At 40.2% G+C, this 27,703-nt stretch overlaps 1 protein-coding gene across 4 annotated transcripts; it reads left to right on the top strand.

Moving 5' to 3' along the window:
- The first annotated feature begins 327 nt into the window (after nucleotides 1-327).
- LOC139748188 (apolipoprotein D-like) lies at nucleotides 328-27,115 on the top strand. Of its 4 annotated transcripts, none has more exons than XM_071660987.1 (8): nucleotides 328-512; nucleotides 11,347-11,480; nucleotides 13,131-13,219; nucleotides 13,897-13,989; nucleotides 15,893-16,113; nucleotides 17,032-17,201; nucleotides 24,230-24,322; nucleotides 26,144-27,115. In XM_071660987.1, the coding sequence occupies exons 1-8, from the start codon at nucleotides 414-416 to the stop codon at nucleotides 26,253-26,255; spliced, it is 1,011 nt and encodes a 336-aa protein (XP_071517088.1). In that variant the 5' UTR covers nucleotides 328-413; the 3' UTR covers nucleotides 26,256-27,115. The 4 variants fall into 4 exon arrangements, with proteins under 4 accessions (XP_071517088.1, XP_071517090.1, XP_071517091.1 ...); XM_071660989.1 differs by lacking the exon at nucleotides 26,144-27,115 and adding an exon at nucleotides 25,590-26,137; XM_071660990.1 differs by lacking the exons at nucleotides 24,230-24,322; nucleotides 26,144-27,115 and adding an exon at nucleotides 25,590-26,137.
- Nucleotides 27,116-27,703: the final 588 nt, after the last annotated feature.

Genomic DNA, 27,703 nt, shown 5'->3' with positions numbered 1-27,703 from the left:
TAAAACTTGTACTCTATGGCCTGGATGAGCCAGACTGACTCGGCTCTGGCCTAGAGCAGTGTGACCAAAACCATTTACACTTACGAAGAGCATTTGGCAAATGTATGCATATACTAATAGACGATATTTAGATAAAAAGTAGTCGTTGCATGAAAGGGATAGTTCCTTAGTTTTGAATTTCAGTATCTTAGTCAGAGAATATATTGTATATAGGGTATTTTAATCCTGGTTAAAGTTTCTGTAGGCGGAGCTACGCTGCTGAGGTGGTAATACTGTGTTGAGAACCTGGTCCTGCCCGAACTCCCGAATCGGAGACGTCAGCTGCCGTCGTGAGCTCAGTTGTTCGTCAGACTCCGAGGAAGTCAGACGCATTCAGCGTGTAGCATTCGTTGGTCAGTCGGGTGCCGGGAAGTATGAGAGTGTCGTTGCTGGCGGTTGTGGCCCTGGCGGCAGTGGCCCACGCTGGTATTTGTCCAAAGTACCCCATCATAAGGGACTTTGACTTTCACAGGGTAAGTTAAGTTTGCTTATTCCCGTGACCAGAAACTTGGCTGCCGTGCATGGCGATTCTGATATTCACATGACTGAAGCTTCAGTTTATACATGGCTCTCACATGCATTACCAGCCACACTATTGTCTCCTTTTCCGGTACTTGTTAATAAATTCCTTTTGCGATAGGAGAGGTATTGAATATAAATAGTTCAGGTACAGAAGCTTTTCACAATAACAGTGGGGTATTTACAGATGCTGTTACCAGACTTCGTATGATTTCGCGTGTAATTGTTAGAAAGGTTAATTAATCAAATTATGTTACTTTAGAGTCCATGACACTATAGTGTTACTTTGATTGACTTCATTTAAGCACATATGTATGTGTGTTGGGTGATTACCAAATTAAGGTGTAGGATCTCCACTGAAACTATATATTTCGTTTGGATGTGAAAAGCAACATATATTGGGACTCGCAATATGGTTGAAGTGCTTTGACTTCGGCTTGTTACAATCTGTGGTAACATCATTGGCATCTGATGGCTCGATGTCATTTGCCGTCGAGATGAGCGATGTCATGTTACGGCACATAACACCATTCCGTGGTTTAACTAGAATTTCCATAAAACAAATTATATGGGCCACTTGCTGGTATTCCTTAGTGTTCTTTGCGTGTATCATATTGTATGTGAAGGCGCGAGAAAGTTTAGAAACGTTCAGCACTTCGACAAAGTACCTCAGGGTGAGAAAGTAATGTTAAAACGATGGTTTTTTTTTTTCTGTGACATTGCACTGTTGGCTTAGTTAAATATCTTATTTATTGCTTCATTTATTATTGGTTATGTTTTACTAAGACTCCCGTGTTCCCCTCGTCTCAGTCCCACTTGAAACTTGAAAAACTACCAAAATTCGTTACTAAAGTGGAGTAATTAATTACTGGAGGGTAACGTTATGATAGAGTATGATGATAAAAATAATAGTGCATAGTGAAATATAGAACTTAATGCATTTATGTAATTAATTGAGGTATTTGCAACATTAAAAATTCAATGGTTAAGATTTTTGTACTTGAAGACTTCTCACGCTGGGTGTCTGCCTGATTAATCTTTACGTCGTGGTAAGGTATTACTCGACAGTCGTGAGGTGGGGTAAGGTATTACTCGACAGTCGTGAGGTGTGGTAAGATATTACTCGACAGTCGTGAGGTGTGGTAAGGTATTCCTCAACTTGAGGTGGGGTAAGGTAATTCCTCGTCAGTTATAAGATTTTTCCAGTTACGTGCACAGATTTTTTTTTTTTTTCTCGTTAGTCGTGCTATTTTGAAAGAACCTTTTACCATTTTTCTCCATTCGTGACGTGGGTTAATGTCTTCGGATTAATTGGCAGTGGGAAAATATGAAACGATTACATTAGGACCAAAGGGGAGAGTGAACTGTTCCTTGAAAATATACTTGTAGGAAAGAACAGGTTTATGTGGAGCGCACGCGACCAAATAGGTTTGTAGTTTCGTATTGGCAACTTCAGTATTGATGAACTTGACTAGGCGGCAGCATATGGCGGGCGGAGGCGTTCACGTCTTTTCTCACGGCCACGCACCTGGTCCACCATGGGGGACTGTTGAGATGGTCTTACAGACAGGTAAACATGTTCTCCCGGAGACACTTTGGAAACTAGTGTTTATGGGTACATTTCTGTGTGTTTGTAGTATGCCTGAGGGCAGAGGTGCGTTGCTCTTTGTGTAAACATAGTGTTTAGGGACGCCAAATGGGCCAGTATATTAGATTGAGACAGTGGTTTGTCTGTTCTCTTCAGACAGTCGTTCCCCAGACAATGCCGAACCATTCAACGAATGTAGAAACTTTTTGTTTCCCATGGAGGCGGAAAGCTTTTTGCAGTGTCATATTTAATAGCAGTTTGTACATCATTTTCACACTAGCTGCTGTCTGTTATCTTGGATCATGATTGAGGACGCAATCCTATTGATATGGGAAGGAAACAGTAACTGATCTTAACGATTCATATGTCCAGTCATATGGGCTTTTCGGGTACCACAGGAAAAATTAAGAAATGGGACAGTAAAATTACCCCAAGTTATGAAGATATCAGGCCGCAAACAACTTTTTCCATTATTTTTAAACAAAAAAATGCTTTAGGATAGTGGGTGAAATTAACACTGGGGGAACTGCAGCATAGTTTTTCCCACGAAATTTATGGTAACAAATAGAGATTCATATTACTGCTGTTACATGCGCGAACCACCAGGTCCTTATGAGGTGGACCATAACAGGAAACGGAGGTTTGTCAGTAGTGAGCTAGCTTGCCTTTGGGCCAGTGCTCCATTTTTTTTAATGCTATAATTATGCGAACAGTTATGATGAAATTACTAACCCCATTCACGTTGATTACAACTGTGAACCTTTAAGATTGTAGTATTATGCTGTTGTTGTTTTGTTTTTGTTTAGCGGTACTTGGTAGACGTTGATAATTTCTCCAATTGTGTTCCCATTCCTTCATGCTAAGAGAGAAGTTTATTTATTCATTTCAAGGAATGTTACGAGACTAGAAAGTGCCGGGTCTTTATTTAGCTCTACTCGTGAATTGGTGACAATTTCTCCATTTATCACATTCCATTAAGGGAAGTCATGAGAGACTAGAAAATGCTGGGGTGTGGAAAGCGGTTAAAAATTGGGATGATACGAACCATCCGGTGAATTAATATCAATATCTGCTTTTTTACACAAGTATTAGCCACTGAATTTCCTGTGACTTTATTGTCCAATACAGTACGAAGGTTTGAAGTTACGCTTATACAATGAAGCTTGAACGAAGTAAGGGAACATGATTCGCAGTGGTTATTTTATCAACTCGTAGGTACTGGTCGGACAACCTATACTTTGCAGTAGCTACAACTTGGGTCGCGGGGAGCTCTTTCCAGTCGCTACTGTGAAGTGTTGATTAGAATAGACCAATCACTTTACCAAAGCCCCCCCAACAAGAAGTCCATCCAGCCCACTGACCTTAGTCTGTCTCAGCGGTACCTTACCTTGCTACAGTGTAACTCAGAGTTGGCGCAAAACAAACTGTCTAAAAGACTTATCGGTGTAATGTGTGACCCACCGGTGCCAGCCAGTGTGTAGGATAACCACTTCGTAATTCTTTTGTCAGTCAACTACTTTTCGAATGACACAGACCACTTTAACCAACTCAGTGGTTAAGACATGGCAAACTACGTTGGTTCAGTAGTCATATTTGGGTTGTTTGGATAACAGCAAACTAGTGCGTAATGCACAGGAATTTAGCTTTTTAATTTTAAATTTAGGCAAGAAATTCGCGAGCAAACTCGGCGACAGTGTCACATTTACAGATGTAGTTTAAAGGTATTTCTTTTCCACTCGAAAATTTCTATTGAGTAATTGAATTGGTGAAACAACATAAACACCTCATTCTTGTATAACGACACATATCGGTGTGGCATCATTTACAATAACTCATTGTAACTTTGCGGTGCGATGCATCTGTTGATATGAGCTAAATGCTCCTTGAAGTTTGATTCTCGTGATGACGTACACAATGGTATATGTGTGAGCACGACGATGAGGGTCGAGCGATGAGGTTTCCGGGTGTGATGTTTTTTTTTCGATCACGTACGAGCGAGGCTGGTCCTACAGTTAGTGCATGGCGAATGTACTCGACCCCCCTTTGCTTTTTATTCAGGTATTAATTCCAGTGTATATATTCCTACAGTTGTATTGGAGAGGCGATGCATTTTTCAAATATATATATATATATATATATATATATATATATATATATATATATATATATATATATATATATATATATATATTATGTGATAAAGTGTGGGTCAATGTGTACGCACGGTGTACCTGGTAGGTGTATGGTGTTGCACCACACCGCTGAGAACGCATCTCATTGTAAATTTATGTACTAGTGTGGCCATGGATCATTCTACTCTATAATTTTGCCATATTTCAAAACGAACCCAGAACCTTCAGGTTGGCTGTGATTCCAATGTTTTAGTATGGGTGTGTTTTTAAGACAGTTGTCTTATGTATCGAAGTAGCACATCAGAAAATTAATATGATAGCAGCTTTCACATGTCCCTTCGAAAACAAAATTATATTTAACGATGCTTCTTAAGGATTGTCTTCATGTTTACATGAAAATGTAAACATGGCCGATTTCAAGTCGTGTCAGTGACCTTAATGAGTATCATTATTTGATCAGTTATATAGAGCATCCACTGACAAGTACATTTATATGTCTAAGCTCGCTGCCACGTGCTGGAAAAGCACGTTGGCACGGCGCTGGTAAACAGTGGTGGCACAGAAGAGAAATTCAAGTCCGAGACGCGAAAGTTTTGTTTAATCATGGTCACTGTTGGGTGAAGAGGAAAACGGGTCGATGAGGAGTTTCCGGATCTTCAGTTTAGGTAGGTGGTCAGTCATTAACATGGCGAGTTCCTGTGCCTTACGGAAACTTTATGTAGCTCGTGTATATAGGTTTCGAAGAGGAGCTGGTAATCTAAATAAAATCCTTTTGCCATGTTGGGCACTGGTATTAAAAACTTGTAGAGCTAGGCCTTTATGTCATCAATAAGTTGTCCACAGGATTTCTAAGGGAAATGTTACGCTTGCATGGTTGAATTCGCTTTTATATTTTCCTCATGCCTATAGGGATGAATACAACGGGAAAACATGAGGGCTTTATGAGCAGGGTTATGAATTGAGACATTATAGACAATGTTAGCCAACAGAAAGTGAGAATCTTGCATTTGTGAGCGAAGATAAGGTTTGTTGGCGGGCAGGGTAGGTGCTGGAGGCAGCGTAGGATGTGGAGGTCAGTGGGTTAGTGCCCGCTTCCCCCGCCACTACTATCTCCACACCCGACATACTTTACTCCTCGCACATTATCACCACACTGATTCATACTGACCACATGTTTGTCACATTAAGGTAATGATGTGTATATATTTTACATATATTCACACGGATTTACCGATTGCCTTTTTTGTGTGAAGTAACTGTGAATGGATGATTTAGCTAGGGGTCGTGGGTTAACGGAAGCGCGTCTTTTATCTGGCCATTAATTTCTGTTTTTCCTTTTGTCGTTGGCAATTGGCACCGCAGCATTACCTATTCGGTCACCAGCTTTTAGCAAACTTCACACTGCCATTCGATATTTTCTCTTTACTCTTTCATTTCTTCGTGTATCGCTCCTTGCTCTTAGTGTATCCGTATTTATAGTGAATGGTCAGTCTCGACTTTCTGTTCCTAATTTACTTAACGTGATAGCCAAACCAAATGGACAGGATTTCTAAGCTGGGGAAAGTGTGGAGATGGCCATCTAGGGCAGCTCATAGAGATGCACCATGTCCTTACCTGTTGAAATTCTTATTATATTGAAGTGGTGGCTCACTGACAGACGCTAATTCTCGCTTCCAGGAGGGATATGAGGCTGAAATTGATTACATTAGCAGCATATATATCTTGTAACGGGAAAATACAGAACTGGCATTTTCCTGTAAATTCATTTAGCATGGGATTTATGGCAATGACGAGCCTTTCTGAATTCCATTGATGGAATTTTTCAGCTTTCACGAAGGCTTTTTAGGCTAAAGGAGAAAACAAAAGGCCCTGGGTTTCCATTCCACACTATGGAGTACGCTCAGTGTTATGGGAATTTTTTTTACGTTAAAGATTTTTGGTTAGCATATGTGTTGGTCTAAGAATGTTTGATAGTTGCTGGTTAAGTTAGTATAATGTTCGATTTCTAATTTTAGTGTATCCCAGGGTAGTTCGTATAGTGTTGAATTTCTGATTTGTGTATTCTAGGTTCTAGATTTCTAATTTTAGTGTATCTTAGGCTAGTTTGTATGGTGTTAGAATTCTAATTTTAGTGTATCTGGGGTTGGTTAGTATAGTGTTAGATATATAATTCTGGTGTAACCTTGGTTTCGTTAGTATAGTATTAGATTTCTAGTTCAAGTGTATCCTTGGGGTCGGTCCCTAGGCCACCTTTGTTGTTTTCGTTATGACACTACGCTATCATCATGGTTCCTGGTGTGTTTTTGTGCGTACAGCGAGTGAAGTTGGTGTAGGGACTTTTGCCAACGCCTCGTTAGTCGCTCACTATTGTAGTGAAACGCTTCTTGCCTAGTATATGATTCAATAAAGGTTGATGAAAAGGTTACTTTATTTGAATTGACCAATATCTTTGTGATATACAAAGTACATGTAATTCTGCGGAAAGATTATTTTTAGATGTCAGGTTCAATGTCATATCTTGTTTTACATGACGACTTCGAAACCAGAAATCGGTCTAAGTTGATTGAATGCGACTTTTAAAAATATTTTTTTTAATCCCATACATATTTTTAAGTCAGCAGGATTTTTTTTAACTAAGATAAAGCGTGTTTAATAGCAATGAAGATCGGTGTTTCTAACTGTAAACACACACACAAAAAAAAAACTTGTCTAGAGGCTCTATTTCAGTAGTAGGAATGTGTGTTCCTATGAGCAAAGGGCCAATTAGCATTATTTATAGCCCCTCAGTGTGGGTTGTAAGAATAGATTCCAATTTACGGATCTGGTAAGATCTCATCTCGCTAGCACATTACCCATTACCAGTTTTCGAAATTGGAACAGTTTTGATTAGGTCTTTAGTATAGTACCCCGTGCTTATGAATATTTCCATGGCGATGTGTTGTGCACTTTGCTTTTAAACCAGTTAAGTTGACGCTTTATAGAGGAAGTGATGGGTGGGGGAGGAGGAGCACACCGTTACTGTTATAGAACCACTCCAGGACGTCTGCACAGGACTTGGGGTGCCAGACGTATTACGCTAGAATTTGGTGAAATTATAACGGCTTTAAGGGTTCCCGTTCGTCGTCCAGAGCATCTGCCCGGACTAGTTTTTCTCTGTATCTATGGCTTAAGGTGGGGGAGCGAGCTAGAGTGGTAAAATGCCAGCTGTACCCCCGACAACCTTCTATCTTCAACTGATATAGATATTAAAGGGCTAAAAAGTTCGGAAGGAACCTTTTTTTTGGTTTTGGTACTTAATAGTTACTTTGTAAGGGTTTCTAAGCCTTAATGTCCTGATTTTGATCGTTAAGAAAACAAATGTTAGTTAACATTGCTCGACTGCTCACAGAACTCAAGTGGCGCTTCTCTTACATACGGGATATGACTTTGGAAGAGGTGGATGAAGGACGGGCGGGTCCTCGCCCCTTAGCCATTTTTTTTTTTCTAAGGTGGTGTGAGCGTTGAGGTCGCGAGCCTTAGCCGTAGTAATGGGAACGGTGTTTACAGCGAACCATGAACAAGGTGAAATTTCCTCAACGCTCTCGCTGAATTCAGGCATTTAGCGGGACTGAGAAGAAAGTGGGAGTTTTGCAGTGATCGAAAGTAAACAGTGAACAAAAAAAAGTTTAAGTGGGGGAAAAATAAGTCGTAACGACTGTGTGGACATCACACTAACATGAGCCAAAAAAAAAAACAAAAAAAAAACGTTCGTTTCCCAGGGAAAAAAAGTTTGGTGAAAGTCAACAATTAAGGTAACATTTGTATTACTTGCGCGTCTCATGTAACGCTGGGGTACACTTGATGACTATAACAGTTATGAGGAAGAGTCTGGTGGCAGATAGATCTCTTGTGACAGGGAAGAAGATACGAGAGGTTTCCGCGGTCATGGGAGTAAAATGGTATTCAGGAAACGATGAACGTCAAACGCATTTATGTGCACACGTGAAAAAAAAAAGGCAGAGATCCAGTTAACAGAAAATTCATCTCCAGTTTTGGTTACCTTTATAGATTGAGAGATAATTAAGGTCTTTTGTTCTTGAAGTGAGGGGCAGAATTGCAGGAAGGATGACAGCCATTTTAAGATCTTGTACAAACGGAGACGAGGACAACTTTTCATGTTATTTATTTGGGAAAGTTTCGAGTAGGTTTATGTAATAGGGAAGAACTGACAGGTTAGAGGACACAAACCAAAAATGATTTAGAATGTCTAGAAATGCATTTACATGAATAATGGAAGAGTTAAGAAGTATGTTGACAGAAAATGCAGGACGCATTTGAAAATTCTCAAGAAATAGTATGATAGCTCTATCCTCTTATGCCCAAATAGGTAATTTTATGCATATTTCCGAAAATTAAGGACAACTTGATGGTTAGTACAAATTTGAAAATGATATACAGAGCTTGCTTATGCATATGTATAGCTATTCACCTGGTGAATGATTACATTCTAAGTTATATTACTGTCAGTTATCTGACAGCTCGAGTTGTGTTTGTGTATGTACTGCAGCTGCTAACTGTAGTGCCCACTGCAGGGAATGACTTTAACGTTAAATCATGTTTTAAAAAAATTTTGACATTGTACTTTGGACCTTCATTGGTCAGCACCAGTGTGGCAGTGAAGATGGCCACTAAGTAGGTCGCAAGGACTGGCCGTGAGGTGATCAGAGGTGGCCGAGCCAGATTCCAGTGAGCAATATCACCAGCTCTCTCAGTACAACTTTCTTCTTCGCAGTGCACTTCATACGGTAGAATTTGCTCGTTGATATAAACGTTCCTTGCCCGGTAAATAACTGTGCGTGTGTGAGTGAAGATTAGATTGTTTGAGTAGCTGCGTTAAAAGTGCTTTATAATTCTCTACATATTTAGGAGTAATAGAACAGTCCTCCTTAGGGGTTTTACTTAAGACCTTGTTTATTTTATGTATTCTTTATTTCCATTATCTTCTTTTTCGGTCAGACGCCGCGGTTCAACACAGGTGGAACATCTGATTTAGATTACGGTAACTAAGAGATCTTTCATGACGTTGCTGTTTTATCCACCTGCCAAGTTGTTCTGGGACCACAAACGAGACTGCTTTCACTTGAGCTTAAGCGAAAAAAACCTTACCAAGGCGGCTCTATTTATAGATGGGATTTATGTACCATGTATCATATAAATCTTGTGATGTGAGATAAGAGAAAAACTCGTTACTTCTACTAAATTGCCTGCAATACATAATTGTTCTTTCGAGCCTTGTCTTAGGGTAAGGCGAACTCTGATGATGCAGGACATAGCAGAGAACCTGATGAGTTTTGATAATGGCATTCGAGGTAGACCCAGAATAATTAACGAAAATGATAATGTAACTGCTCCTCCTCTCAGTCATGACTAGGGAGATGTTGTGTGCCCTCCTTGAACATCGCGTTAGAATACTTTGAGCGAAGAAAGTGATATAAAAAGCTGTTGCAATTCGCTGAGGATAAGCAGCGTTATTTACTCCCTGGCCTTGCATATTGCTGGAGACTACGTTTCTTCTAGCTTAACGCCAATTTCACTTCAGTGCCACGGGTGCTGCTGCCGAACTTCCGTGTTACAGAACAAATTTCCAAACGAGTACATGAAATAGTATTGACCACAGAAGGTACGAGCCAGTTTCTAGTAGCTGAAATGGCTCATTCATGCCTACGATTGTACGATCAGTTTAGACGGAATTTGAGATAAAAAAAAAAAGATCAATGTAAGTTTTGAAAAAAAAACTGTAGGTCGAATTCACCAACAGACAATCGACTTTTTCTCTATAGGTGGGGGGGATATGATTAGATTTCGCTTCGCCTAAGGTAAGAGAAACCACTTTACGTGATACACTGTACTCGTAGCGTAAGGGAAGAAATTGCAACGAAACATTAAAACGGCAGAGTTATTATTAAGTTGACATTTTTTGCCCCTTTATTTCCTTTTTTCTTTTCTATGAAGAAGCTTTTCTATATTTTATTTTCACGCATTTAGTTCGTATTGATAGATACCCCCAGGATCAATTTCTATGAGTCACTGTGTTAACCAAGAACTTTATGAAGGGTCCTTGCTGCTCAAGGTGGCGCTACTTCCAGTAACGGGGAATGCAGACTCCTTTGGAGAGAAGTTCTCTGATGAGACTTCACTCAATGATATAAGCTAGCCAAAGGTGACTTTTTCACTCGCGATGTCATCTCTTCCAGCCCCGTCCTTGCTATTGACGGCAGCAGTATCATAATCTTTGCTTAACCCATTTCATATTCACTTATTGTGGTAACTAGTGATTAAGCTCTGCCATTACACGCGTTGATTACCAGACTTGTAATGAGACTCGCAGTCTACCATTTTAATTTGAAGATAAATTTGTTTTCGTCGTTCCTAGGCGACATCACAGCTGGTGCGTAACTCACGGCTCAGGTCCGGTAGACTATGATGGTGGTAGGGTCCGTGTCATGGTCCTCACAAGTGGGTCGCCACCGCCATATGTTGCACCCCTATCATGTTTTACGCTGGATCCTCTCATGCTACGGTGAGCGTAGGCTCTACGCCATACGGATGTTGACGCGACCTGCTGTGCGTTAACGGAGACAAGTTCTTCTTCAGGTGATGCATGGCGTGAGTGCTTGGGGATGTGCCGTACATGACAGGGGTGGTGAGGACAGAGGCACTATTTCACATCTGTGGAAATGGAGGAAAACCCCAGTGATGTTGCGATCTTCTAACGGTGGTTTGAATATCCCAACTTATAAATTAGGCACTCTCTCTCTCTCTCTCTCTCTCTCTCTCTCTCTCTCTCTCTCTCTCTCTCTCTCTCTCTCTCTCTCTCTCTCTCTCTCTCTCAAACCTCAATATCAAATTTAGTTCCAGAAAACTGGCAGTAATAATCGTGTGCTGGTCTGATTTGCATACGGCAATTATGAACAGCGGCAGTAAAACCAGTTATAAAGAAACTGTACTAAGTAAAACAGTTGGACGAGTAAGGAGACGTAGCCTCATGCTGTGTATGTGTTGATTAATGTCGTGATTGGTTTGTTACAGTACATGGGCTTGTGGTACCAGCAGGACAAGAGGCAAGCCTCGTGGGAAGCCCCCGGCAGGTGCTGGAAAACACTATACTCCAGAGACCGCAAGAATGGACAGTTCAAGATGAAAATGATATTTAAGTCTACCATGTAAGTATGTATATTGGATGGTGCCGTGGGTGGAATGAATATAGTAAATACTAGATTTATGTGTAAAGCTGACGAGCACTACTAGACATGGAAGATATGTGCACTTATAGGTTATCTTCCATGCTACCAGGTCGTCAGGTCACAGGAGCATTATGTACCCAACATTAATCATTTAACATGTAGTTTAGAGTTAGAAAACTAACGTAGTGCATCATCACCCTACCCCACCCTCCGTGGAAGGGGTTTGGATCGGGTAGTTGGAGAATATTATTTCCTATTGATTTCATGCATTATGTCCTTCCCCACCGTCTAGGACCTCCACCTTCCCTTCTTTACACTCCTATTAAGCGGCCCTGGCCCCAAGTGACCAACATGTTCAGTGTGGGTCAGTTATTTAAATATTAAGACGTGTTCGCTTCAGATATATATTTTTTCAAGCGGCACTGCAGTGTAAAACAACGCGGAAGTGGCCAGCTTTTAAAAAGAAAGAAAAAAAGCCCATCCTATCTGTGACACATAGGGAAGTAAATAGTATAATGGCTTCATGTATTTAGAAGTTCAAAGCAATTATTGAGTACTGTTGCGATCTGATTAAGGCCTCGAGTCGTGCACGGTGTTGGTTACCTCTGGGTCACCAGTGGGTGATGATCTGTGGATGCAAACAAAGGCTGGTGCTCTCGGGCAGATGTATCTGAGGGAGCCGTGCGTGACGCCACACTCTGTATACTGAGTCACACACTGTGAAGTTGAGGGACGGGAGGCCATTACCACAACATGCTGTCGGCATAACTCATGTACAAGACATCCATTTACGCTCCCATCGTGTATATATATATATATATATATATATATATATATATATATATATATATATATATATATATATATATATATATATACACAATGTACTGTAAATGTGATACGTTAACTCGGGTGTACATAGAAGCCTAACCCGTTTTGGCCTTAAGATTCCAAATGTGTGATGAAGTAGATTTTGGATTTGTGAAGTGCTGTAATTTTTATTTCAGTCGGTCACCACTGGAGTAACGACAGTTCACGAAAAACCATTTGTAATTATCTACTTGCACAATACAAGGAGGGAAGTCTTCACTCGTGGGGGTCTCATCTCATGGACGTTCCAGCCGTCATATACAGTTTATTTAACTTGATTAGTATCAGCATTTATAGTTCCATGGTTGTCCAGCATACTCCATTTATCAATACATGGATACTCTAAAAGGACTTTACATCTTTTCTAGCGCGTTTCTTACTTAATTGTCTGTTATGGCTTATGATAGCTCCGTCTTTGAATCTCACGGATCTGTTCAAAGCCGACGTAAGCAAACGTGTTTAGGATCTTTAACTGAGTTGTGTTCGTTACCCCTTTATTCTTCTCTCTTTCATGCTGAGCAAATGTACTACATACATATGGCTTCTAACCTCACGACGTAACTCAGCTCTTTTAGTTCAAGTGCCATCTTTGTTGCCCTCCTCTGTACCTTTCTGTACAAGTTCTTTGTGCTTTAAATGCAATGACCATACCTTAGAGGCATATGCTAATGTTGGCCGCAAACATGCTGAGCACAGTTTGCTGTGAATATTCCCTTTAAATATGGAGTCCAAGGCATTAATGGATCTACTCTCTTCCAGCACTGATCGTGTGGAGGAGTACGACTCTCAGTTGACGTTGCAAGGACCTTCCAAACCCTCGTTGATCAAGTACACCATCCCACTCACTTGTAAGTCATGCCACCCATCCTTTAAGTTATCCCACTAACCTGTAAGTTATTCCGTTCACCGACACTTCATTCTTGTCATCCCCACCTTTTAAGTTACCCAGCTCTCGTAGATTATCTTAAGATACTGGAGAGGCATCCACCCACCTGTAAGTCGTCTCTGCATGTCAAATAGATCACACCATCAACAGCCAAGCACCACAGTCCATCTCAGGGTTTCCACCTGACCACTTCATACGCCCTGGTTCGTCCCATATACACATATATTCAGTAGCATACCACATAAATCCACCTCATTCAGTCCAGAGAACACCTCTCAACCAGGTTCAGCTGTCTCAGTCACGCAGCACATATTACCACGCCTTGCTTTCACATTGTCATTTCTAACAACCTCATGCCACCTTACAGGATATTGCATTGTCCTTCGGTGCTACATTTTCATTATATTCATCTGTTTAACATTCAGGGCCCCAGACTCGCATCCATACAACATTCTTTGAATGATATCCCTTCATACAAACCCATCTCCATCTACTCGTCTGCTACCAGGTCATTATCCTCTTCAGACCCACATTATCTCTCTCTCTCTCTCTCTCTCTCTCTCTCTCTCTCTCTATATATATATATATATATATATATATATATATATATATATGAATGACCCTTTTTTCTTTTAACAGTTATGGAGGATGAGTTCCAGGTGTTAGCAACGGACTACGAGAGTTTTTCGTTGGAATACAAGTGTGATCCTAATGGCCTCTTGGAGAAAAGTGGTAAGTGTCAGTTTGTTTCAGACCTAACCCATAACTGTTGTGTATGTTAACAAACAATAGGATTAAGACAGGGGATAGACAGCAAGAACAGTGAGCCAGCACTTTAATGGTTGTCAAGCACACTCCTCTGACCCAGGTAGCTGTCTTTTCTTTCTACCTCACCCACACATGGACTGCTGGCATTATGTCCACAAACATTTGACATTTGAATATTTGACTAGTGAAATTATAGATTTCTATAATGCACCTACAGAACAATTAATTGCTGTAGATAAAGCAGAAAATAACAACCTTAACTCCATCACTTATATTTACTGCTGCTCTTGAATTGCTTGCTAGTGCTGATGGAGAGGGTGAAGGTGAGTGGAAGAGTTACTGGAGAAGGGCATCATCTAGGTCTGATGACATAGTAGCAAAGATGGTGGTGAAAGGCAAGTGGGTTTGGCAATTATGTCACTAGATGTTGATGCTTGTCCTCTTTACAAGTGCAGTCCTTTTTCTTCAAAGAGAAATCTTGTGTTTGTTTAGCATTCATCCTCTTATGGTGGATTTCTTTTTAGCACCTCTCACATAGCATTTGAGCACATCCACTTTCCCCTTAGTGATGATATCCATATACTTATTACACCATTGGTACCAGGAGAACTTAAAAGAAGCATTGATGGCAGGAGGCAAGGGGCAAAACACATACGATATACTATGGCACCACATGAAATAGATTGTATTTAAGCACTGAGAGGGCAAAGCAGGAAGCTGCATACCCATGCCATGCCACACATACACATGTGTTTCATGTAGTAAAACGTAGTGCCACACCATTGCACTGCCAGCCCAGTGATGATCACGTTATTCCATGCATAAGCCTACATAAATGAAAAAAGAAGTGTAAATACACCATGCTCATTATTCTAGAAATGGTGTACATCAAACGTGCAAAATCAAGAAGTGCCTGTACTTCAATGAAATTCCATAATTCAGCCTTATTGATTGTGAAATGTGGGTTTGCTTGACCAGAATAACAACTGCTCGTTTTGAGGATGGATTTTCTATCTTTCATGTGAAGTGAGAAGAGCAGACAGTGAGAAATGGTGTCAGAATGAGGTACACAGTAGAGAAAATGTAACCGTTGGGGAAATGGTGAGTGCTAATGTGGTTTTAAAAAGTTAAGAGCAAACATGGTTAAGGATGACAATGAGAATGCATACAAGCTACATGAAAGATTAGAGGCATATGAGTAAGGTGAATAAGGGAGTATGTAATAGACAGTGTATTAGAATTGTGGAGTGAGAGAGTTAGATTAATATTACAAACACCAGCCATTTGGATATTGGGGATGAGATATGGGATGAAGACAAAAGCATTTGTTCATCAATAAAAATCTGGTTTTAGTTAGGCAAAGCTTTCTGCTTTTATGTAGTACCTATAACATATTATTCCCTGCTTGAATTAAATCAGACTGCTGAATTTATTTTATCTTATAGAGATGTATACCCTTTTTTCAACAACACTTTTCTGAAAGTCTTTTAATCTAATTGTTTTTTAACAAATTCTTCTGATTAGTTTATGGGACACTTAAGTATTCTCATTTGCCTTTTCCTCATTGTTATTAGAATTCTACTGTTCTACCATTATTCTTTTTTATTAGTTCTTGCTCATTTTTTGTATGTTTCCACTTTGTCCTTTAAACATCACTATCATAGACTCCATGAAATGTAATTTCACATTAATTATGATTCTGTCTCAGTTTGTATTCCTACAATTAAGTCACTTGATTGTGGAATAAAGTTATTCCTTCTCAGAAAGTAATGATTACACCTAGAGAAATCACCCTCTGAGTAAAAAGATACTGTAGTTTTTATGGTATGAAATAATTGCTTGAGCCATAATTCCCATATTTTGGCAGAATCCATATGGCTGCTTACTCGTGAGAAAAACCCTTCACCATTGGTGCTGCAGCGGGCCTATGCCATCCTCCATCATCTTGGAATTGATATCCGCAAACTGGAACGAGTTGACCAGACCTGTGGGGGTATTGACATTGTCAACATCCCTACATACACTGATTATGATTACTACAATGCCAATCTTCAGGTTACTGGTAACAGGCGGTACCAACAACAGCAGGCAAGTTAAGAGGCTGGAAGTTAAGCTCAGTAAATGACAATTTGTGTTTGTTAGTTTTACTTGTTTAGCATGCTGAAAGTTTTACACATCATTAATGAAAACTTTTATGTTAAAGGAATAATTAAAACAATTTATATTTGAACGTCTTATGAAAAGTACTAATATCATATTCTGTATTGTCTTTTCCGTTGTGAAGATAGTTGAAGAATGCGCTCTCATATTTGATAATTTTGGCTTCGAGTCACAGTGCAAACTGCATTTTTTAAGAGATAATTTCAATTAATAATGGCAGCTAGGGATTGAGTGTGAACAAATGTGGCCTTTTTGTCTGTTTTACCCTATCCCTGGGGGATATGGGAGAAAGAGTGCTTCCAACGTATTCCCTGTGTGTCGTAGGAGGCGACTAAAAGGGGAGAGAGCAGAGGGCTGGAAATCCTTCCCTCTTGTTTTTAATTTTCCAAAAGAAGGAACAGAGAAGAGGGCCAAGTGAGGATATTCCCTCAAAGGCTCAGTCCTCTGTTCTTATGCTACCTCACTAATGTGGGAAATGGTGAATAGTATGAAAAAAATGTGTATATATAAGTGGATGGGCTGTTCTCCATCTTTTTCCTGGCACTACCTCACTGACACAGCATATATATTTATATTATCATTAATCATGAAACCTTTTGATGTAAATAAGTGCTGTTTTGGACTTGTGTAATATGTTTGTGTTGGTGTTTATGATCATTAAAGTGGTAAATGGTAAGCCTCTACAAGTACCATCATGTGGGTTAGTGATACCTCTTTTATGTTGCTGTAATCCCCCATATCACGGTAGCACCTTAAGTCATATTGTCCATTCTCAAAAATATGTGGCATTGCATTTCATGTGATACTTTATCAAGAAAACTAATTTTTTTCAATGTTACTTTTCAGAATACTCAGGGTGTTGAGTATTTCCAGTATGATGATTACTTCCCCCAAGATGATTATCATGCCAGTAGTAACCCAGCTCAGCAGTCTGATCCCTCTACTCATTTTGCAGTGTCTTACCCACCCCAACCTACTGATAGCAATGTCCGCCGAACGCAGCAGCAGCCACACAGGTCTGTCATTTTGTTAGTCTTTGTTAACTTAGTATGTGTATGATGCAGTACGTTTTGTACAGCATATGTAGGTAAGATTTTTATATTCTAAAGTTACATGAATAAAGATACATAGGGCAGGGTGGTGCCAGGAAATATACACATGTACAGATTCATACTTACCTGTATCCATTCCTGGCACAACCCTGTCCCACAGGAAACAGCATCGCTACCCTCTGCTTCAGCAAGGTAGCACCAGGAAAACAGACAAAAAAGGCCACATTGGTCCACACTCAAGTCTCTAGCTGTCATATGTAATGCACTGAAACCACAGCTCCCTTTCCACATCCAGGCTCCACAGACCTTTCCGTGATTTACCCCAGATGTTTCACATGCCCTGGTTCAAACCATTGTAAGCATGTTGACCCCGGTATACCACATCATTCCAATTCACTCTATTCCTTACATGCCTCTCACCCTCCTGTATGTTCAGCCTCTGATCGTTCAAAAATATTTTCACTCCATCCTTCCACCTCCAATTTGGTCTGCCTGTCCTTGTTCCCTCAACCTCTGACACATGTATCCTTTTTGTCAACCTTTTCTCACTCATTCTCTCCATATGTCCAGACCATTTCAACACACCCTCTTCTGCTCTCTCAACTACACTCTTTTTATAACCACACATCTCTCTTACCCTCTCATTACTTAATCAAACCCCCTCACACCACATATTGCCCTCAAACATTTCATTTCCAACTTATCCACCCTCCTTTGTACAAACCTAACTATAGCCCTTGCCTCCCAACCATATATATAATTTGTTAGAACTATTATTTCTTCAAACATACCTAATTTTGCTTTCCGAGATAGTGTTCTCTCTTTCCACACATTCTTCATTGCTCCCAGAGCCTTCTCCCCCTCCATCAGCCTGTGACTCACTTCCACATCCATGGTTCCATTTACTGCTAAGTCCACTTCTAGATATCTAAAACTCTTCACTTCCTCCAATTTTTCTCCATTCAAACTTACATGCCGGTTAACTTGTCCCCCAACCCTGCTGAACCTAATAACCTTACTCTTATTCACATTTACTGTCAACTTTCTCCTTTCACACACTTTTCCAAACTCATTCACCAGCTTCTGCAGTTTTTCTCTCAAATCAGCAACCAGTGCTGTATCATCAGTGAACAGCAACTAACTTACTTTCCAGGCACTCTCATCCTCAACAGATTGCATACTCGACCCTCTCCAAAACTCTTGCATTGACCTCCCTAACCACCCCATTTATAAACATATTAAACAACCATGGGGACGTCATACACCCCTGTCGCAGACCAACCTTCACTGGGAACCAGTCACTCTTCTGTCTTCCTGCTCGTACACATGCCTTATATCCTTGATAAAAACTTTTCACAGCATTAGCGAGGTAGCGTCAAGAACAGATGACAGAGCTGTCGAGGGAAAGGTCCTCCCTTAGCCCCCTCCTCTGTTTCTTCTTTCAGAAAAGTAATACAAGAGGGGAGGATTTCCTGCCCCCCACTTTCACCCCTTTTAGTTGCCCTCTACAACATACATGGAATACATGAGAAATATTCTTTCTCCCATATATATATATATATATATTTTTTTTTTTTTTTTTGCTTTGTCGTTGTCTCCCGCATTTGCGAGGTAGCGCAAGGAAACAGACGAAAGAAATGGCCCAACCCACCCCCATACACATGTATATACATACGTCCACACACGCAAATATACATACCTACACAGCTTTCCATGGTTTACCCCAGACGCTTCACATGCCCTGATTCAATCCACTGACAGCTCGTCAACCCCGGTATACCACATCGATCCATTTCACTCTATTCCTTGCCCTCCTTTCACCCTCCTGCATGTTCAGGCCCCGATCACACAAAATCTTTTTCACTCCATCTTTCCATCTCCAATTTGGTCTCCCACTTCTCCTCGTTCCCTCCACCTCCGACACATATATCCTCTTAGTCAATCTTTTCTCACTCATTCTCACCATGTGCCCAAACCATTTCAAAACACCCTCTTCTGCTCTCTCAACCACGCTCTTTTTATTTCCACACATCTCTCTTACCCTTACATTACTTACTCGATCAAACCACCTCACACCACACATTGTCCTCCAACATCTCATTTCCAGTACATCCATCCTCCTGCGCACAACTCTATCCATAGCCCACGCCTCGCAACCATACAACATTGTTGGAACCACTATTCCTTCAAACATACCCATTTTTGCTTTCCGAGATAATGTTCTCGACTTCCACACATTCTTCAAGGCTCCCAGGATTTTCGCCCCTCCCCCACCCTATGATCCACTTCCGCTTCCATGGTTCCATCCGCTGCCAGATCCACTCCCAGATATCTAAAACACTTTACTTCCTCCAGTTTTTCTCCATTCAAACTTACCTCCCAATTGACTTGACCCTCAACCCTACTGTACCTAATAACCTTGCTCTTATTCACATTTACTCTTAACTTTCTTCTTTCACACACTTTACCAAACTCAGTCACCAGCTTCTGCAGTTTCTCACATGAATCAGCCACCAGCGCTGTATCATTAGCGAACAACAACTGACTCACTTCCCAAGCTCTCTCATCCCCAACAGACTTCATACTTGCCCCTCTTTCCAAAACTCTTGCATTCACCTCCCTAACAACCCCATCCATAAACAAATTAAACAACCATGGAGACATCACACACCCCTGCCGCAAACCTACATTCACTGAGAACCAATCATATATATATATATATATATATATATGTATATATTTTTTTTTTTTTTTTCTTTTTTTTTTTTTTTTATACTTTGTCGCTGTCTCCCGCGTTTGCGAGGTAGCGCAAGGAAACAGACGAAAGAAATGACCCAACCCCCCCCATACACATGTACATACACACGTCCACACACGCAAATATACATACCTACACAGCTTTCCATGGTTTACCCCAGACGCTTCACATGCCTTGATTCAATCCACTGACAGCACGTCAACCCCTGTATACCACATCGCTCCAATTCACTCTATTCCTTGCCCTCCTTTCACCCTCCTGCATGTTCAGGCCCCGATCACACAAAATCTTTTTCACTCCATCTTTCCACCTCCAATTTGGTCTCCCTCTTCTCCTCGTTCCCTCCACCTCCGACACATATATCCTCTTGGTCAATCTTTCCTCACTCATTCTCTCCATGTGCCCAAACCATTTCAAAACACCCTCTTCTGCTCTCTCAACCACGCTCTTTTTATTTCCACACATCTCTCTTACCCTTACGTTACTTACTCGATCAAACCACCTCACACCACACATTGTCCTCAAACATCTCATTTCCAGCACATCCATCCTCCTACGCACAACTCTATCCATAGCCCACGCCTCGCAACCATACAACATTGTTGGAACTACTATTCCTTCAAACATACCCATTTTTGCTTTCCGGGATAATGTTCTCGACTTCCACACATTTTTCAAGGCTCCCAAAATTTTCGCCCCCTCCCCCACCCTATGATCCACTTCCGCTTCCATGGTTCCATCCGCTGACAGATCCACTCCCAGATATCTAAAACACTTCACTTCCTCCAGCCTCTCACCATTCAAACTCACCTCCCAATTGACTTGACCCTCAACCCTACTGTACCTAATAACCTTGCTCTTATTGACATTTACTCTTAACTTTCTTCTTCCACACACTTTACCAAACTCCGTCACCAGCTTCTGCAGTTTCTCACATGAATCCGCCACCAGCGCTGTATCATCAGCGAACAACAACTGACTCACTTCCCAAGCTCTCTCATCCCCAACAGACTTCATACTTGCCCCTCTTTCCAAAACTCTTGCATTTACCTCCCTAACAACCCCATCCATAAACAAATTAAACAACCATGGAGACATCACACACCCCTGCCGCAAACCTACATTCACTGAGAACCAATCACTTTCCTCTCTTCCTACACGTACACATGCCTTACATCCTCGATAAAAACTTTTCACTGCTTCTAACAACTTGCCTCCCACACCATATATTCTTAATACCTTCCACAGAGCATCTCTATCAACTCTATCATATGCCTTCTCCAGATCCATAAATGCTACATACAAATCCATTTGCTTTTCTAAGTATTTCTCACATACATTCTTCAAAGCAAACACCTGATCCACACATCCTCTACCACTTCTGAAACCACACTGCTCTTCCCCAATCTGATGCTCTGTACATGCCTTCACCCTCTCAATCAATACCCTCCCATATAATTTACCAGGAATACTCAACAAACTTATACCTCTGTAATTTGAGCACTCACTCTTATCCCCTTTGCCTTTGTACAATGGCACTATGCAAGCATTCCGCCAATCCTCAGGCACCTCACCATGAGTCATACATACATTAAATAACCTTACCAACCAGTCAACAATACAGTCACCCCCTTTTTTAATAAATTCCACTGCAATACCATATATATATATATATATATATATATATATATATATATATATATATATATATATATATATATATATATATATATATACACATTTTTTTTTTTTTTTTTTTTTTTTTTGCTGTCTCCCGCGTTTGCGAGGTAGCGCAAGGAAACAGACAAAAGAAATGGCCCAACCCACCCCCATACACATGTATATACATACGTCCACACACGCAAATATACATACCTACACAGCTTTCCATGGTTTACCCCAGACGCTTCACATGCCTTGATTCAATCCATTGACAGCACGTCAACCCCGGTATACCTCATCGCTCCAATTCACTCTATTCCTTGCCCTCCTTTCACCCTCCTGCATGTTCAGGCCCAGATCACACAAAATCTTTTTCGCTCCATCTTTCCACCTCCAATTTGGTCTCCCGCTTCTCCTTGTTCCCTCCACCTCCGACACATATATCCTCTTGGTCAATCTTTCCTCACTCATTCTCTCCATGTGCCCAAACCATTTCAAAACACCCTCTTCTGCTCTCTCAACCACGCTCTTTTTATTTCCACACATCTCTCTTACCCTTACGTTACTTACTCGATCAAACCACCTCACACCACACATTGTCCTCAAACATCTCATTTCCAGCACATCCATCCTCCTGCGCACAACTCTATCCATGGCCCACACCTCACAACCATACAACATTGTTGGAACCACTATTCCTTCAGACATACCCATTTTTGCTTTCCGAGATACTGTTCTCGACTTCCACACATTCTTCAAGGCTCCCAGAATTTTCGCCCCCTCCCCCACCCTATGATCCACTTCCGCTTCCATGGTTCCATCTGCTGCCAGATCCACTCCCAGATATCTAAAACACTTTACTTCCTCCAGTTTTTCTCCATTCAAACTCACCTCCCAATTGACTTGACCCTCAACCCTACTGTACCTAATAACCTTGCTCTTATTCACATTTACTCTTAACTTTCTTCTTTCACACACTTTACCAAACTCAGTCACCAGCTTCTGCAGTTTCTCACATGAATCAGCCACCAGCGCTGTATCATCAGCGAACAACAACTGACTCACTTCCCAAGCTCTCTCATCCCCAACAGACTTCATACTTGCCCCTCTTTCCAAAACTCTTGCATTCACCTCCCTAACAACCCCATCCATAAACAAATTAAACAACCATGGAGACATCACACACCCCTGCCGCAAACCTACATTCACTGAGAACCAATCACTTTCCTCTCTTCCTACACGTACACATGCCTTACATCCTCGATAAAAACTTTTCACTGCTTCTAACAACTTGCCTCCCACACCATATATTCTTAATACCTTCCACAGAGCATCTCTATCAACTCTATCATATGCCTTCTCCAGATCCATAAATGCTACATACAAATCCATTTGCTTTTCTAAGTATTTCTCACATACATTCTTCAAAGCAAACACCTGATCCACACATCCTCTACCACTTCTGAAACCACACTGCTCTTCCCCAATCTGATGCTCTGTACATGCCTTCACCCTCTCAATCAATACCCTCCCATATAATTTACCAGGAATACTTAACAAACTTATACCTCTGTAATTTGAGCACTCACTCTTATCCCCTTTGCCTTTGTACAATGGCACTATGCACGCATTCCGCCAATCCTCAGGCACCTCACCATGAGTCATACATACATTAAATAACCTTACCAACCAGTCAACAATACAGTCACCCCCTTTTTTAATAGATTCCACTGCAATACCATATAATTCATAAGTGCAATACCATATAATTCATAAGTGCAAGATCTTGCATACTATTATTTGATATTATGGTCTGTCAGAGGCTAATATTTCAGGGGTCATCAGTTAAACTTTTCACGTTTATAATGCAATACTTCTGTGCATGATTTTATGGCAGCATGACTAGTTTCTTATGTTTGCTTGACTATTTCTCACATGTAGAATTCATGTGAGCATTCAAGACAGCACATACTCTGTGGAGGGTTTAAAAGTATTATTCCCTAGAATGAGATAAATTGATGAAGATTCACCCCCTTTGACTATCATAGAATTTGACATCCGAAGATGCTGATTCAGGTGGACTTGCTGAACACACAGCAACCTTTGCAGTCATAACCAGGGAGTTGGCCACTATCATGATTCACTTACTGTGGTGCAAATTGAATTGACTTGCTTTTGCTTAACTTTGGCCTAATGTTGTAATCAGGAAAATTTAGAGAATAACTAGAGTTCTGTATATTTTGGCATTTTGTTGACTGTTGTTGATTGCTTGGTAAGGATTTGTTTGCATGGATCATGCGGAGGTGCCCCTTACACATGATGATAGTCAGAAGTGGAGAATCCCCTTGGATGTGTCATATTTCTTGTGGCAAAACTTTAAACCCTTCCCTAAGCAAGTGTTTTTTTAATATGCTCATTAACCTTAGCCTTTGGTGATAAAAGGGTTTTTCATCTTTCAAAATCTACATTTCTGTAACACTGATAAGTCAGCATTCCACTTGGTATTTTACACATCTTTTTTGGGAAAAATTATTTCTGTATGCATGTCTTAATGTACTATATTGTGTTCCAGGTATTATTCCCCTAGCTTTAGATCTTCGCATGACTTTGATTTTTTCTCGTCTAACACTGCCAGCAGCTCAGGATACCACTGGGCTGATAAAAGGTACAGTATATTCCATGAAGTTATGTTTCTTACTAATGGTATTAAGTAGTAACCACATGAAAATATTCACCAGTAACTCTCTTCTGATTAGAACATAATTATTATAAGAATCACTTGTTTCATCCTATCTTTTATTTTAGTATACTGTATGTAAAGCAACCTTGCTTGAAATGATTAGAATAAATCTTCTACCTATGAGTGATTTCTGCCATTGGTAATTATTAGAGCCATCATTTGATCTTATGTTGAAATGCTTCTTATGTGGATCCCATAGCGTAAACAACTTATAATCTCACACAAAGGTGATATTTATTGGGATCATATAATGCCTGCTATAGGAGGACTGTTGTTCTCCATATACTCAGTATCTGGAGCATTTACAAACCATGATCTTGCAACGATACTCCCAAATTGATAGTTACCACCCACCTCATGTTATTCTATAGAATATTGCATTGATATCACTATACATGTACTTCATTAGATGATCTGTAGGCAACTCATTACCTGTGACCAGACCAGCTATCCTCTAGAGCATTTAGAGAGGGGCCTAACTTTCAAGAAAATTGTAGATCCCATAATGTTCATGGAACACATTTTAGAAATAACAAAAACCAGAGGTTTAGAAATCACCAGTCTTTATTACTGGAAACAAAACAAAGTCAGGTTATAGCTTTATGTACTCCCTCTTTTGGAGCCTTTCATCATTAACTGTAAAGTTTTCCTCAAGCAGACCACACTTGACAAACCTCTCAGACCCTGGGCTGTAATTAAATTCTGCAAAAGCTTCCTTTTCTAGAAAACATCGTTCGCATTTGGTGAAAAGATAGATTTCTGGTTTCATGACAGCATTTGGTTGGCTGTTTGGGCTTTAGACTCTTCATGTGTTAGGGTAGGTGAATCCATTAATGTGAAGTCACTTCAAACCTAAAAATATTTTACACCTTCATATGTTAATTTTGGACCTCATGCACTCTTACTATGCAGTGCATGTCAGTTTCCTTTTCATTGGTTCATTTTAGTTCTCCCTTTAGTTTGTTGGTAATAAGCTTCTTCTAGGTAAGCCATTTCCTGTTACACTTGAAAGGCAGCACAGCTACAAACTTAAGAATTTTTACACGGACTGATTAGCACAACTTATTGCTTTGGCAATCAAGCCTACATCATTATTATGATTCCACCAATAATGCATCAGGCTTAGACTATTGTTTTCCATATGTGTGGACTCCCTTCAAGGATCCTCACTAAGACAGATAAATGTCCACAGGAACAGGTAGTGGAAGAACAGTGGATACCAAGATGAATTCTAACATGCTACATGTACCAAACATCATTTGCCATGGGAATTCAAGTAGCTCCAGAGTCAAATGGTTTGGTAATGGCAGAGAGTCGAACATCTTTATCATAACTCCCACAAAACTCAAGAACTGTTTTCCTTTAGAGCATGGACACCATCTTCACTAATGTCTCTGACCATCTGAATTGCAAGGGGATTTACATCCTTGAATGCACCTTTTGCCATTCCCATATGTGTGATTAATTTGCCATGATCTTTCTCTTAGTTCATTGCAGCCTGTTTCTCTAATCTCATTGATTTTCTTAGATCCATCATCTTAATGTCCATATTCAAGTATTTTATTTTTTCAACATTAAATATCTCAGGAAAATACTTCTGGATGTACTATATGCTGGACAGGAACAGATAGTGCAACAGAAGTATCGTCACATTTTCTTATTGGTATACATCGCTTGAAAATGTTTGTCTTAAATCATGGCTCTTAAAATTATTGAACAATAACTTAAATCATTCCCTATTTACAGGAAGCAGTTCCATTTGAAGCGCCAGACAATTCCAACAGATGAACGCATCACACTTGGCCAATCCCTTGCTACTCGCCTGTGGCATGTCCTCCACACCCCTGTGAGCAAGTGAATGCTTCTTGAGGTATGCCATTAACATTGCCATGAACAAGCAAACACCACAGTTTACCAGTCACATGTTTTATGCCTGAGAACTGACTATATGCCAGTGAACAAAGGCCACCCTGGCCTTGTTCTTTGTGTAATCATCAGAAAAGTACCCTATCATATTCTTAATGGAATTTCCATATTCCTTAAACACTGTGTTTGTCAAGATTTTAGTTTACTTGCAACAGCTTTCCTGATGTGTATTAGTAGAAAGTCATAACTGGTAAAACTATTCTTTGAATAGTTAAGAATTTAGCCAGCTTAAAAAGTTGGAAGAAAAATATAAGTTGTTAATTAGAAATGAGGACTTTTGTGGTGTACATATGAGAGAGGATTTTGATATTGAATGAAAATATATATCGATCATACTGCTTCAGTGAATACTGAATTCTTGTTCTAGGGTATGTAATATCCTGCATGTTAGAGTACAAATATGTAGCTAAACTGGTCACTTATTGAATTTGTATTTCTTGTTAACTAGCACATCATATATTATGTACAGTATTATATCTCAAGACCAGGTGAATGTTTCTGTAAATTATATTTATTGATATATTTTAAGGGATCACATTTGGCAGGTAACATGATATCTTTTCCCTTTAAAGAAATGGAGTTGATCTTTGATAGTGGATGATAACTTTTTGCAACCTGTTTACTTTAGTATAAACAGTGCTGATCACTGCCGCTTTAGGATCCACACCAGCTCTCTTCTTGTCCAAGAAGAAGCTGTCCTAATTTGAATATATATATAGATACAGTTATCCTTATATTATTTATTTGACTACTATAATCTGTTTTAATTTACTAAATAAAAGTGCTTCAGATTGTGATATATTTCTTACAGCATTTATCTGTTTCTGTATCTCATGTCTGCTCCAATTGAAACTCTCCTAAAGGGGTGACCACAGCAACAGAGTCTTCGTAACTAAAGAACTCCAATGCCATTTCTTATCCTTTAGTGCCTCACCCTTAATAGGCCACTGGCAGAGGGCAAGTCTCGTGCAGTGTTTGCAGAGGCTTCTGTTACCATAAATGTGTTCTGAATAAATAATGCAAGAGGAAAGCTATTATAAGCAGTGAGTAGTTTTTATTAAGAGAGTAAGGAATGTGTGAGAAGGTAAGAGAGAAGGATGAGTGGTTCCGGGTGAAGGCAGGTTTGTTGCAGGGGCTTGTGATGTCACCCTGGTTGTTTAATTTGTTGTAGAGTTGCTGGTAAGGGAGGTAAATGCAAAGATCTGGGAGATAGAAAATATGCGGTGTATTAGGGTGGGGTGGGATGTGCTTGGAAGGCGAGTCAAATGTCGTTTGCTGATGACAAGGTACTGGTGGTAGATTTGAGTGTGAAACTATACTATGACTGGTGTCTATGTTTGGGAGTGTGTGAGAGGAAAAAATTGAGAGCAAATGTGAATG

This window comes from Panulirus ornatus, chromosome 73 (assembly GCF_036320965.1).
Source record: "Panulirus ornatus isolate Po-2019 chromosome 73, ASM3632096v1, whole genome shotgun sequence".
Lineage (NCBI taxonomy): Eukaryota > Metazoa > Arthropoda > Malacostraca > Decapoda > Palinuridae > Panulirus > Panulirus ornatus.
This window is presented reverse-complemented; position numbering and strand designations above follow the sequence as displayed.